This window comes from Lithobates pipiens, unplaced genomic scaffold (assembly GCF_037356315.1).
Source record: "Lithobates pipiens isolate NorthernLeopardFrog02 unplaced genomic scaffold, aLitPip1_a1.2 Scaffold_1, whole genome shotgun sequence".
Lineage (NCBI taxonomy): Eukaryota > Metazoa > Chordata > Amphibia > Anura > Ranidae > Lithobates > Lithobates pipiens.
Genome location: NW_027507685.1, coordinates 119,092,752 through 119,106,686, shown reverse-complemented (window position 1 = coordinate 119,106,686; position 13,935 = coordinate 119,092,752). Strand labels below are relative to the sequence as shown.

At 44.4% G+C, this 13,935-nt stretch overlaps 1 protein-coding gene across 1 annotated transcript; it reads left to right on the top strand.

Annotated features, from left to right (window-relative positions):
- Positions 1-2,218: 2,218 nt before the first annotated feature.
- On the top strand, positions 2,219-7,509 carry LOC143973985 (tubulin beta-4B chain). The gene is made up of 4 exons (XM_077474938.1): positions 2,219-2,380; positions 4,363-4,471; positions 4,552-4,662; positions 5,928-7,509. Exons 1-4 carry the CDS (start codon positions 2,324-2,326, stop codon positions 6,986-6,988), a joined length of 1,338 nt encoding a protein of 445 aa, XP_077331064.1. The 5' UTR covers positions 2,219-2,323; the 3' UTR covers positions 6,989-7,509.
- The last annotated feature ends 6,426 nt before the right edge of the window (positions 7,510-13,935 follow it).

Below are 13,935 nucleotides of genomic sequence, written 5' to 3'. Positions count from 1 at the left end.
TGCATACTATTTCCATAACATGCGAACCAGACTGGTTCACAATATGCAGGCCAGTTGGGATGTGAGTTAAAAATGCGTTTTACAGTTCAGTTTAGGTGCGATTTCAGTGTCAAATTTGTACCTGACCTGCCTATATGTGAACCAAGCCTTACCGAGGGATTCTGCACATTTTCTAATGCAAACTGTATAATGATCATCTCTAAATCCAGGGTACCGCCATAATGTTTGATTCTCACATGAACAGGCATACATGAGCAAGGTACCCCCATGTGCAGGGCCAGTGGTCCCAAATCTGTATATGTATCTTTCAAAGGATAGTTTACAGAAAACCCTACCTATGCAGGTAAGGGATGTTTGTGGATTGAAACAAACTGTGCAGCTCTGACTAAAAATGAACAATACAAGGGTATAGGAGGCCATTCACATATCTTTTAAAGCCTGACTGGAATACTCCCAGGAGGTTGATAAGTGAGGCCTTGTTGTTACTGCTCACCTCCACCATCATAGGAGTGAGCTTTTTCTCTGATTCAAACCCCCGTTTTCTATCCCCTGATGCAGTAGCTCTGAGCTCAGCATTTGAGAGCTCACTCCTCTGATGGTGGAGGTGAGCAGTGACGTCTAGGCCTTACTTAGCAACGTCCTGGGAGTACTTATGAAACCTGACTGGAATACTCCCAGGACGTTGCTAAGGTACACTATATTGTCAAAAGTACTAGGACACCTGCCTTTGCATGCACATAAACTTTAATGGCATCCCAGTCTCAGTTCGTAGGGTTCAATATTGAGTTGGCCCACCCTTTGCAGCTATAACAGCTTCAACTCTTCTGGGAAGGATGTCTACAAGGTTTAGGAGGGTGTCTATGGGAATGTTTGACCATTCTTCCAGAAGATTTGTGATGTCAGGCACTGATGTTGGTTGAGAAGCCCTGGCTCGCAGTCTCTGCTCTAATTCATCCCAAAGGTGTTCTATCGAGTTGAGGTCAGGACTCTGTGTAGGCCAGTCAAGTTCCTCCACCCCAAACTCACTCATCCATGTTTTTAGGGTGCTTGCTTTGTGCACTGGTTCAAATCATTTGGTGGAGGGGGGATTATGGTGTGGGGTTGTTTTTCAGGGGTTGGGCTTGACCCCTTAGTTCCAGGGAAGGGAACTGTTTAGGCGTCAGTATACCAAGACATTTTGGACAATTTCATGCTCCCAACTTTGTGGGAACAGTTTGGGAGTGACCCCTTCCTGTTCCAACATGACTGCGCACCAGTGCACAAAGCAAGATCCATAATTATTTTTTTTTAATCAAAACGTTTTTTATTGAAAAAGAAGACAATACAGGGCTTGTACAATAAAGATTTGGAAAGCATAGATGTCAACCATCCACATTTGCATTGAACATAAAATATAGGAGCAGGTACACGGCATCACATCATATAATAACAATATCGGGCAATCTGTGGGGCGTGTAACAATACCGGAGATGTAATGTGTATTGGGGCGCACCCGAACACTCCCCATCAGGTCTTTTCCAGTTTTATTTTCGATACTCAAATGATTGAATGCCATCGATTGTCAACAAGTCATTTATGTACTTCCTACCCTCCATCCGCCACCAGCAGGCAGCTTAGGGGGTTTATTAGGCTGGGATCAATGAAGGACCCCCGATAAGGTCAGATGGGGTGACATAACAGCCCTCTGAAGGGTGTGAATTATTGTATTGATGGACTTTTCATATTAGAGCTCAGTTGTGTCTATGGGAATCCATGGGGACAGGCTGTGTATAGGAATGTCTATTCACTGACACAAGACCGGTAACCAGGACAAACACAACACCCAGAGCCCTCACTAACGGAAACCACCCAGGACTCTCCACACCAAGCGGGAACCATGGAGCCCTGGTAACCGGCAGCGGCGTAGCTCAGAGCGGCTCATACGGAGTTACGCACATCCACTAGCGTAAAGATATCTGTGAATAGTGCTACTTCTAGGTAACGCCAGTCTCTCGCCAAGCGCATTGCGGCGGTTACTAGGACAGTATTGGGCCCCGCCCCCATTCAGAGCCAGCGTCCAATCATGAGAAACAGTCAATCATTTGAATGGAACCAATCCGTGCCAGGTTATAGGATTTGACAGACAGCCAATAACCACCTCGATGTACTTGACTGGCATGTTGATGATCAATCGCTGCTTTCTTAGTCGGCCCGCCCACCTACTATTGACCAATACGAGTAGTCTTTGACGTAAGAGAGCTAAGACTCGCCTATAAAAGAGAACGCGCTCTAACAGGCTGAGACTTCGTTTTCCGGGCTTCCAGAGAAAGTATACAAAGACAGCATGAGGGAGATCGTACATCTACAGGCCGGTCAGTGCGGCAACCAGATCGGAGCCAAGGTGAGCTGTGTGTGAGGGGAGGCGGGTGGCTCATTTCACTATTTCGTATCTCCCGAAGCCGGGGCTCTTCCTTCTTCTCCTAATGTAGTAACGGCGGAGGAGCCATTGGACCCGAGCTATGTGTACTCAGAGGGGGCATTCAGGCTCGGCTCAAGTATTGTCCGGCTGTTAAGGGGTTAAAATGCCGGCTCCAATCACCTTTCCCGCTTCCAGGCCAGCAGACAGCCACGCCCACGCTCCTGTCAGCGTGGTTTGGAGAGGGATTGGGGCGTGGCTGTTCAACCTGTTCTGTCAGGTTTCAAATTCAAACGTTGGGTTTGGCGGGATCGGAGGTCACCTGGGTGATGATCGGGGCTGCTGCCCATACATTGTACAATACGACGTCATGAGAACAAACCTAGACAGCTGCATTTTGTGTGAAATCAATCAGGCCATTATACTACATGCTTTATATTGTAGGGTGGTGATGTGTGGGCTAATTAAGCCCTGGCACGAAGGCTGATTATGCTTTCTTCCTTTTTGACCTATCAACTGTGTGACACACAATCTTGGGATTATTTCCTTTTTATATTACCTAGTTTTAGTAAGTCGTGTGTGTGTGTGTGGTCAGCTTCAGCCTTTAGTAAGAAAATAGGCAGGCACATTGTTGGTTGCTATGATGATGGGCGTTGTAGCAACTGATGACAGAGAAGCAGATGGGGGGGGTTAAATGCTAGGTGCAGCCTGCCTGTGTCCTGAAGGAAGAAGTTGTAAGACCGCCGCCCCCCCCCCCAGGGTTGTGTCTTGAGGCCAACATACTTTCATGGCTAGAACTGGCAACCTTCCACTCATGTTGTTAGACTATGGTTACTTGTCCTCTAGCTAAAAGCTGGTTTACTATGGAACATCATCGCAACTGAATGGTCTTAACCTAATAGTGGTGTCTTTTTTTTTTTTTTTTTTTTCCCTCTATTGCAGCCGTACTTGGGTTGTAAAACTGCTACCCCCCCCAATCACTATTAGCTTGTCTGAATTGTGGGATATTCACACATCTTTATGGAATATAGCCCAGCTGTGGCTCCACTGCATCATCTAATCACAGGGATCTGTTATTGGGAAGACAAGTCTAAGGTATCACTGCGGCAAAGGGACTTGGTCTCAATAGAGCACAAGTGTGGCGAGATCACAGCATGTGTAGTCTATTGGTGACCTGTCCCAGCCTCATGATGGTGGTCTGTACCAGTGTACAGGGCTGGGGGAAGAGTCTGCAGGAGCCTCCTGTGCATTGCACCTGTTAGTGGCAGTACTGTCTGTGCAGGCTCAAAAGCAAAGATTTGATAAATGCAGGTTTATTATAAATACATTTTTAGATAAAGGTAGACTATGATTTTAAAGAAATCTGTACTTGCATTAAATGCCCAATAACTGGCATATAAATAGCAGGAAGCTTGGTATGTTTTGCATGCTCTATTTATAGAAATGGCTTCATAGACTACGTCACTTGCCCGTTTCTAAGTGAAGTGGCCATTACAGTAATTTGACTAATGACAGGCAAGGCTAAGTCACAAATGACTTGGGAAGGTCTGTGTGTATCAATGACAATACAAGCAGATTCTGCCGTGTCTACTAGGTGTATCGCTTATGCAGAATAAGGGATGGCTTGTGATATAAGCTTGGTAGGTTGGGGCACCACAGCTGGAGTTTCTTTAAAAGGGGTTGATTTGCTAAAACTGGAAAGTACAAAATCTGGTGCAGCTGTGCATGGTAGGTAGCCAATCTGCTTTAAACTTTGACAGTAAAACCTGGAAGCTGATTGGTTGCTAAGCAGAGCTGCACCAGATTTGGCACTCCAGTTTTGGTAAATGAACCCCAACGGGAAGAGAGATGTCTGACATGTAATTTCAGTCTCTAGGTGAGCAAAGCTTGTCTTTCAGGTTGTAGTCATGAGACCTAGACAGGAAAGTGACTTGTTCTAATAACTGAAATGTGTTTTTATTTTTCAGTTCTGGGAGGTAATCAGTGATGAACATGGCATTGACCCAACTGGCACATACCACGGTGACAGCGATCTCCAGCTGGAAAGGATAAATGTGTACTACAATGAAGCCTCAGGTGAGCTGTTTTCCAGCTTTAGTTTTTCTCTTACAGCCAGTAGTAAAAAATGGTGCTTACAATCTAATGTATACTTGCAGGTGGCAAATATGTTCCCCGTGCCGTTCTGGTGGACCTGGAGCCAGGCACAATGGACTCTGTGCGGTCTGGACCCTTCGGGCAGATCTTCAGACCAGACAACTTTGTGTTTGGTAAGTGTGTTAAATGGGAATAAACCAAAATGCTAAAACATGGAGATGTGTGGGTTTAAAGTAGTGGTGGTGCATTCAGGAGATTAAAAATGTGTGTGTTGGTAAGGGCCAGCCTCATTTGGCAGTTGGCATTGGCTTTGCACAGTTGCCAGTTCTTTTAATCTGACATGTGAATTACTTGTATTCTGTGGCAGATTTAATGCTGACAAAGCTCTGAATAAACTATAGAACATGGATTGCTGCCTTTCTGACACTCTTCCAGCTTTCAGGCGTAGGGAATCCCTGCTAAATGCCTTTCTCTGAGAGGTTTATTTGATATACACAAATCAAATGGCCTGCAAAATGGTAAACGTGAGTGTTCACTTACTCTGGTCACTAACACCTTTTACTATTGTGAAGGTGAGTTTTCCCCCAGACCACAACTCTGGTAATGTGTACTGGTATCCATGGTTTAGGTTTAACTGGATCTTCACCACTGGCCCTTTCAAATCTCCTCCTTTTTGGGTGGGTAAAGTCCATCTGCCAGTATAGAAGGGACTTCTAACATCTGGTGGAATCCTATTTGAGAAGCTGCTGTATGTCAGTGAAATAAATTAGAAGCTGTATGCCCTAGTAACTTGTGATGGGTTGAAATGTGCTGCCCGTTATGACTTGATCCTTGGCTGTCAGCATTCTATGGGTGTTAAAGCTTGGTGCCTCTACTGGCTGCTGTATTGGAGTATTTAAAGCAGTTCACCCTAGAAATAAGAAATTTAGTCAACAGCTACAAATACTACAGTAACCACGTGTGGACAAAAAATGGCTGCACATACAATATTGAATGTTTATAGAATTAAAAGCGTATAGCCAAAATAGTGACATGGACAAAAAGTGTTTACCTGCCTGTTTATATTCTGCAGAGTAGAAACGCTGGGGTTGATTTTCTAAAGGCAAATATACTGTGCACTTGCTCTGACTCTCATCCAACCATGAGCAAACAAAAAATGCTGTTTTCTTTGCATGGGATTGAGTGTTTGCAGTGAAGCTTTATCTCAAGCTCTGGAACAAGTGCCCTTGCAGTGCACAGTACATTTGCCTTTAGTAAATCCAAACCGATCTGTTCATCAGATATTACGCCTGTACTTTGGTGTAATTGGGCAATCCAAAATTGTATCCTACAATACACATTTATGATGGGCTGCTTTAGGTTTCTGCACTTAAAATGCCCTTCATATTTATCTGTAATTTTATTCCCCCCCCCCCCCCCCCCCCCTCCTCCTTTTCAGGTCAGAGCGGTGCTGGAAACAACTGGGCGAAGGGTCACTACACGGAGGGAGCAGAACTGGTTGACTCAGTATTGGATGTTGTAAGGAAAGAAGCAGAAAGCTGTGACTGTCTCCAGGGCTTCCAGCTCACACACTCTCTGGGTGGTGGTACTGGCTCTGGTATGGGTACCCTTCTTATCAGCAAAATCAGAGAAGAGTATCCAGACAGAATCATGAACACTTTCAGCGTTGTGCCCTCTCCAAAAGTGTCCGATACTGTAGTAGAGCCATACAATGCCACCCTGTCTGTGCACCAGCTTGTAGAGAACACAGATGAGACCTACTGCATAGACAATGAAGCTCTGTATGATATCTGCTTCAGAACCCTCAAACTCACCACCCCCACCTATGGTGACTTGAACCATCTGGTATCGGCCACCATGAGTGGAGTCACCACCTGCTTGCGTTTCCCTGGCCAGCTGAACGCTGACCTACGTAAACTGGCTGTCAACATGGTGCCCTTCCCTCGTCTGCACTTCTTCATGCCAGGCTTTGCCCCTCTCACCAGCCGCGGTAGCCAGCAGTACCGTGCTCTAACTGTGCCTGAGCTGACCCAGCAGATGTTTGATGCCAAGAACATGATGGCTGCTTGTGACCCACGTCATGGCCGCTATCTGACTGTCGCTGCAGTGTTCAGAGGCCGTATGTCTATGAAAGAGGTGGATGAGCAGATGTTGAATGTCCAGAACAAGAACAGCAGCTACTTTGTGGAATGGATTCCTAACAATGTGAAGACTGCAGTCTGTGACATCCCACCAAGAGGCCTAAAGATGTCTGCCACCTTCATCGGTAACAGCACAGCCATTCAGGAGCTTTTCAAGCGCATCTCTGAGCAGTTCACTGCTATGTTCCGCAGAAAGGCCTTCTTGCACTGGTACACTGGGGAGGGCATGGATGAGATGGAGTTCACTGAAGCAGAGAGCAACATGAATGACCTGGTGTCTGAGTACCAGCAGTACCAGGATGCCACAGCAGAAGAGGAGGGAGAATTCGAAGAAGAGGCTGAGGAAGAAGTTGCATAATTCAACCTGTTAACTGTTGTACATTTTCAAACCTGTTCTGTTTACTTGTATGTTTTCTTTCCATGTTTGTTAGTCTTGAGCCTCTGAATTTCTAACTTTGCCTTAAAGTGAAACTCAAGGTTTGCCTGGCCTTCATGTATTTTAAAACCATACATAGGGCTGCCATCTTGGATTTCTCCAATAGAAACCTGAGAAGTCTAGGGGCTATAATTGTAATTTTACTTCTTAATGCTAGTTTCCTGGCTTGCATATTCTCTAAACTAGAAAAATGTAGAAAGCCTGATGTGCCTTGTTAAGCTCAAGCACTCTTTCTAAAGCAAGGCAACTAGCATTAGGAGCCAACTGCCTGTACATCTTGGCACATGTGTTCTTCAGCTGTTACAGAATTAAAGTTGGTACAGCAGAAAAGCTTAAAAGTAGTTCTAGCTGCTTTCAACTGTTGAATACTACTGTTCGTTACCTAAACCCATGTTCATATTTCAATGCAAGTTGTACTTGAATAACTAAAGTTTTTTTCATGAGATGCTGTGTCCTTTTTTTTCTCTTGTAGTATATTTCCAAAGATGGATCTGAAACCTAGTGAACATAAGTGAGATGGGTAGAGGAGGGATATGGTCATGTGACACTCAAAATACTGCAAGCTTAGTTCTGTACCCCGCCAATACAAGTTAGCAGCTCTTATACTGTAGCTGCTGATTTTTAATATTCGGACACTTGCCTGTCCTGGAATCCAGAGGTGCTGCTGCCACTATTCCAATGGCATAGTTCACACCAGTGTATTCCGTTCAAGGGGAAAAGAGTGCTGCATTCTGCACTGGAATGCATTGAAAAATGTGCATGTCCTTGTGTAGGGGAAAAATATACCAGAAAGTTCTTAACTGTTTTTTTTTTTTTTTTTTTTTTTCTGCTGGAATAGTTAATGTTTTCAGGGATAGAAAATGTGACACACTAACTCCTGGTTGCAGTGCATGTTACATTTTTACATTCTAAAGCCCCATACACACTATCCGATTTTCTGCTGATTTTTTTTGTCTTCAGATTTACCAAAAAACATATGTGGTCAAACCTTGGCAGTTCCAATGTGTATGCAATCAGGCAGGCCCTTGCACTACATGGTTTTGGTAAATCTGAAGGCAAAAATCAGCAGAAAATCTGGTGTGTGTGTGTGTGTGTGTGTGTGTGTGTGTGTGTGTGTGTGGCTTAACAGGCAAAGGAATGAAACTTTCTGCTGGTACATCTCTATACTAGAAATTAACACAAACCTATACTTTGCCTATGCAGAGGTGCTGTTGGGCTTTGGCTTTCTGGCATATTGTCGTTAAACTAGAAAACCAAACAAGCCTTTTTAAAATATCCCCTTTTGACTTTCATGCCTTGCTCTGCTTTGGCTATGTGGAGGTAGAGGTAGGTTTTTGGCTTCCTCATGCCAGCCTCCAGCATGAAGCGTGCAGCACAGGATTACCATTATCAAAAATGGTGTCTTGAATCTCATGTTAACTTAAGTTTTCCACATTACATTTACGGTTGTAACGTGACACTTTTTATGTGATGGACCAACACAAAGTGGCATGTAATTGTGGAAGGAAAGTGATGAATGGTTTTCACTTATTTACAAATGCTTAGTTTTGTATTAAGCCCAATTTTTGCTGATACCCCTAACTAAAATCCAGTGCCACCAATTGCCTTCAGAAGTCACCTAATTAGTAAGTCCACCTTTGTGTAATTTAATCTCTCAATACAGCTGTTCTGTGAAGCCTTCACAGGTTTGTTAGAGAACTTTGAACAAGCTGCACTGTGAAGGTCAGACATTTTAAAGCATGGTTGGGTTAAAAAATAAAAAAAACCCACGCTTTGGACATCTCGGACTGTTCAAACCATCTGAAAAGGGTAAGGGTATGCCACAACTGAAAACCTGGCCTGGCAAGGAGAGAACTTATCATAAAAACAGCCAAGAGGCCCATGGTAACTCTGGAGGAGCAGAGATCCACAGCTCTGGTGGGAAAATCTGTCCACAGGGCCAATATTAGTCATCCACTCTACAAGAGTGGCAAGAAGTCCAGTTTGCAAGAAGCCGTGTGGGGGACACAGTAAACATGTAGAAGGTGCTCTGCGCACATAAGACAAAAAAATGTAACTTTTTTAGCCTAAAAGCAAAATGCTATGTGGCAGAAAACTACAATTGAAAGCACCATCTCCACTGTGAAACATGGTGGTAATGTGTTGGGATGCTTTTCTTTGACAGGGAAGCTGGTCAGAGTTGCTGGGAAGATGGGTGGAGCCAAATACAGGGCAATCTTGGAAGAAAACATGTTAGTCTTCAAAAGACTTGAGACCGGGGAGGAGGTTCACCTTCCAGCAGGACAATGTAAACATACAGCCAGAGCTGCAATGGAATGGATTAGACCAAAGCACATTCATGTGTTAAAATGGTCCAGACCTAAATCTCATTGAGAAAATCTGTCAGTACTTAAATTGCTGTTCAGATGGTCTCCATCCAATCAGACAGCTTGAGCTATTTTGCAAAGAATGGGCAAAAAATGTCACACTGGATATGCAAAACTGGTAGAGACCTACCCAAAAAGACTGCTTTAGTTTCAGCAAAAAGTGGTTCTACAAAGGGAGGGGGGGGGGGGGCAAAATACAAATGCACGCTATGCTTTTCAGATATTTTAATTGCAAAAATGTTTGAAAATCATTTTCCTGCCCCTTTGTGTTTTAGTCTGTCACATAAAATCCCCCAAAAAATATTAAAGTTTTTGGTTGTAACGTGGCAAAAGGTGGAACATTTTCAAGGGCTATGAATACTTTTTCAAAGCCCTGTGGACCTATACTAGGTCCTGCCTTTAATGTTCTTGAATTATATTGGAAGATCTTTTATACTATGAGGTTTAAAACAAGCTTCACTGACCAGCTACAAATATAGAGATAGCCGCTAGGAAAGATTATGTACCTTCAAATGTGTCTAGCAGCCTTTAAAGTGTTTGTGAGATAGATATACCCATCTCTCTAATATTAGGGCTGAAACAACTAATTGATCATGAAAATAGATTTGATCGGCCAGCTGATTAGTTGGCCTGCATACAGAATTAATTAGTTGTGTACATATCAGGAACTACAATTCAGTACACTGTCCATACATGTCAGTAAGTGCCTGAGGGCTTGTGAATGTGTGAGGAGCAATGCCTCATGGCCCATGTAGTCCTGGGCAGGAAGTTAGTGTTTCTTTAGTCCAGAATTTTTATTTATTTTTTTAACCTTGCTGTAGGGCCCTCTATATTACACTTTGCAGCTTGCTATTGGGGCACTGAGAGCAGGAGGAGCCAGAAGAGGAGGATCGGGGCTGCTCTGCGCAAAACCATTACATAGAGCAGGTAGTATAAAGGGTTTGTGGTTTAAAAAAAATAATGTTAGACTGCAGGGAATATTAGTAACTGAAGGTGAAGGCTGATAGACTGGAGGTAACACGAGGCATTATAATTACATTTAAAATAAACTTTTACTAGTATTGTGCATTATATTTAACCACTTCAATACCGGGCACTTAAACACCCTCCTGCCCAGACCAATTTTGAGCTTTCAGCGCTGTCGCACTTTGAATGACAATTGCGCGGTCATGCTACACTGTACCCAAATTTTTTTCCCACAAATAGAGCTTTCTCTTGGTGGTATTTGATCACCTCTACGGTTTTTATTTTTTGCGCTACAAATAAAAAAATACAGAAAATTTTGAAAAAAAAAAATGTTTTTTTTTTGTTTCAGTTTCAAAACTTTGTAAATAAGTACGTTTTTTCCTTCACTGATGGGTACTGATGGGGCTACACTGATAAGGCGACACTGATGTGGCACTGATGAGGTGGCATTGATGGACACTGATAGCTGGCACTGATGGGCGACACGGATGGACACTGATAGCTGTCACGGATTGGCACAGGTGGGCACTGATAGGTGGCACAGGTGGGCACTCATAGGCGGCATTGGTGTTATACTGTACTAATGGATGCCAAACAATAATGCATGCCAATCAGTGATGCCCATTGTGGGCACTGATTGGCATCCATTGTGCTGACTGGCATCCCTGGTGGTCTAGGGAGGATTACCTTTTTGCTGGGCATCCCTGGTGGCGTCCCTGGTGGTCCAGTGTGGGCATCCTCGGGGGGGCTGTGCTGATAATCGATCAGCACAGACCCCCCCCCCTGTCAGGGGAGCAGCCGATCGGCTCTCCTCTACTCGCGTCTCACAGACGCGAGTGAGGAAAAGCCGATCACCGGCTCTTCCTATTTACACTGTGATCAGCCGTGATTGGACACGGCTGATCACGTGGTAAAGAGTCTCTGTCGGAGACTCTTTACCGAGATCGTAGTTGCCGGGTGTCAGACTGACACCCCGCAACAACGATGGGCGCGCAGCGGCTCATAATCCTGATCACGTCATATGACGTCCGATCAGGATTATGAAACCACTTTGCCACCGTCAATTGCCTATAGGGCGGGCGGCAAGTGGTTAAAATGGTCATATTCTTGAACAAAAAATGTCTCAGCTTTTAGTACTACTTATAAATCTTTTATATTTAATCTCCCTTCCACCCTTCATATAGATTCATATCTCTCTTCTAGTTAAAATTCCTATATCCTACTTCTATTTCTTAACCACTTCAGCCCCGGACCATTTTGCTGGCCAAAGACCAGAGCGTTTTTTGCGCTTCAGCACTGCATCGCTTTAACTGACAGTTGTGCAACGTGGCTCCCAAACAACGTCCTTTTCCCCCCCCCACAAATAGAGCTTTTGGTGGTATTTGATCACCTCTGCGGTTTTTATTTTTTGCGCTATAAACAAAAAAAAGTGACGATTTTGAAAAAAAATTTGTGACTGCGACATGGCGGACGGATCGGGCACTTTTGGCGCTATTTTGGGACCATTCACATTTATACAGCGATTAAAAATGCACTGGTTACTGTGTAAATGTGACTGGCAGTGAAGGGTTTAAAGTGTGTTCTAACTGTGGGGGGGGGGGGGGGGGGCTACGTGTGTCACGACACTGATCCCAGGGAGCTGCGATCAGTGTCCTGTCACTAGAAAGAACGGGGAAATGCTTGTTTACATTAGCATGTCCCCGTTCTTCCTCTCCGTGAGACGATTGCGGGTATCCCCGTAGAGTCTACAGGACCCGCGATCACACTCGCGGAGCTTGCGGCAGGCGCACGCCTACAATGCCTGCCGCGCCTTAAAGGGCAACGTACAGGTGCATTAATATGCCTGTACGTGCCCTTCTGCCGACTTATATCGGCATGTGGCGGTCGGAAAGGGAGTTTAATATATATGTATTTTATAAGTAATACGTATTACTTTCACAGTATAAATTAACCCCTTATTGTATTGATTATCTTTTCTTTTTTTTTTAACCCCATTATGACAGGTGATACAAAAAAACATGTTGCTGCTACTAAACGTCTTAAGCCCTCGTTTTTTGGTGCTTTTTGCAGAAACGCACGCACTACAGTTCATAGGGTCAAGATCTTTGAAACTACTTTTTTTTTTTTTGGTTCAATAGACTTCAATGGAGAAGCTGCAGAAAAGCATGTATTGTTTTTGCAGCAATTTGCATTTTTTAATCTACCCAACAACAAATATTGGCCAAAAAAAAAAAAGCATAGAAAATGCAAATCACACATGTAAAAACACTGCAGAAACGGATCAAAAGCTGCATAGGTGTGAATCTAGCCTTCTGCTGGCCATACACGTATAGATTTTGGGACGAAAATCTTTGTATGTTCGCTGAATATAAGAGTGTCTTTGAAATTTTCTCTTGCTTTTAACATTCCGTTTTAAAATGATTGCAATTTCTGAATGAAAACCAAATACACTGTCTGAAAATTCCTTTGACCAAGAAGTTTTCTATCCTGCTCCTTTAAAGTGGTTGTATACTCATTTTTTTAATTTTTACCTACAGGAAAGCCTATAATAAGGCTTACCTGTAGGTAAAAAAAATATCTCCTAAACCTGTACGGTTTAGGAGATATTCCCCTCGGTATGCGCCGCTGACTGCAGCGGCGCATGCGCACAAGGGGATTCTCGGCCTGAAAATCCGGCAGTGGCCGACTAGCCGGAATGAAATCTCCCGCGCGCATGCGCGGGAGTGACGATATCGCGGCTCCGGCCATTCACAGCGCCGGAGCCGCGATACCCGGAATTAACGCCGAGGGAGCATGTCAGCTCCCTCGGCGTGGATCGGGCCAGATGTCGGGGCCTCGTTCTAAGGTAAGTATTTCATAATGAGCTAGTATGCGGTGCCGCATACTAGCTCATTATGCCTTTTGCTTTGCAGGTGTTAAAAAAAAAATTAGCAGGTTTACTACCGCTTTAAATTTTCCCATCACTGTGGTCAATTAGACCCCACTAAAGGTTGGAAAATCGAATGAATGTCCTTAAAATGAAATTAATTTTTTTTGAAGGAAGACATTGCTTTCGTAGGGCCAGCATATAGTTGGTTATTTATATTTACCACCGCATGTAGATATTTAACCGCTTCGCGCCTGCCCTATAGCCAAAAGACGGCTACAGAGAGGACGCTAACTGCCAGGAGGCCGTCCCTGGACGTCGTCCTGTTTACTTCCCTAATGTGCGCCGCCGCTGGCGCGCATCGGGGAAGTTCTGTGTTGCCCGTGTCCCTCGGACACAGCGGCCATTTAGCACTCGATCGGCCTGTCCAATGAACGGTTATCTCATATGTAAACATATGAGATCATCTCTCATCGCTGGCTCCCCTCCTCACACAGAGACAGCGTGTGAGGAGGGAGAGATGAACCGCTGCAGCGTCTGTGAGTACACACATACACAGTAAAACACACACACATGCCCACCTGTCCCCAGTGCCACCTGTCCGTGCCATGTGGCCACCTGTCCCCAATGCCATCTAACAGTGTCATCTGTCCCTGGTACCATCTGTCAGT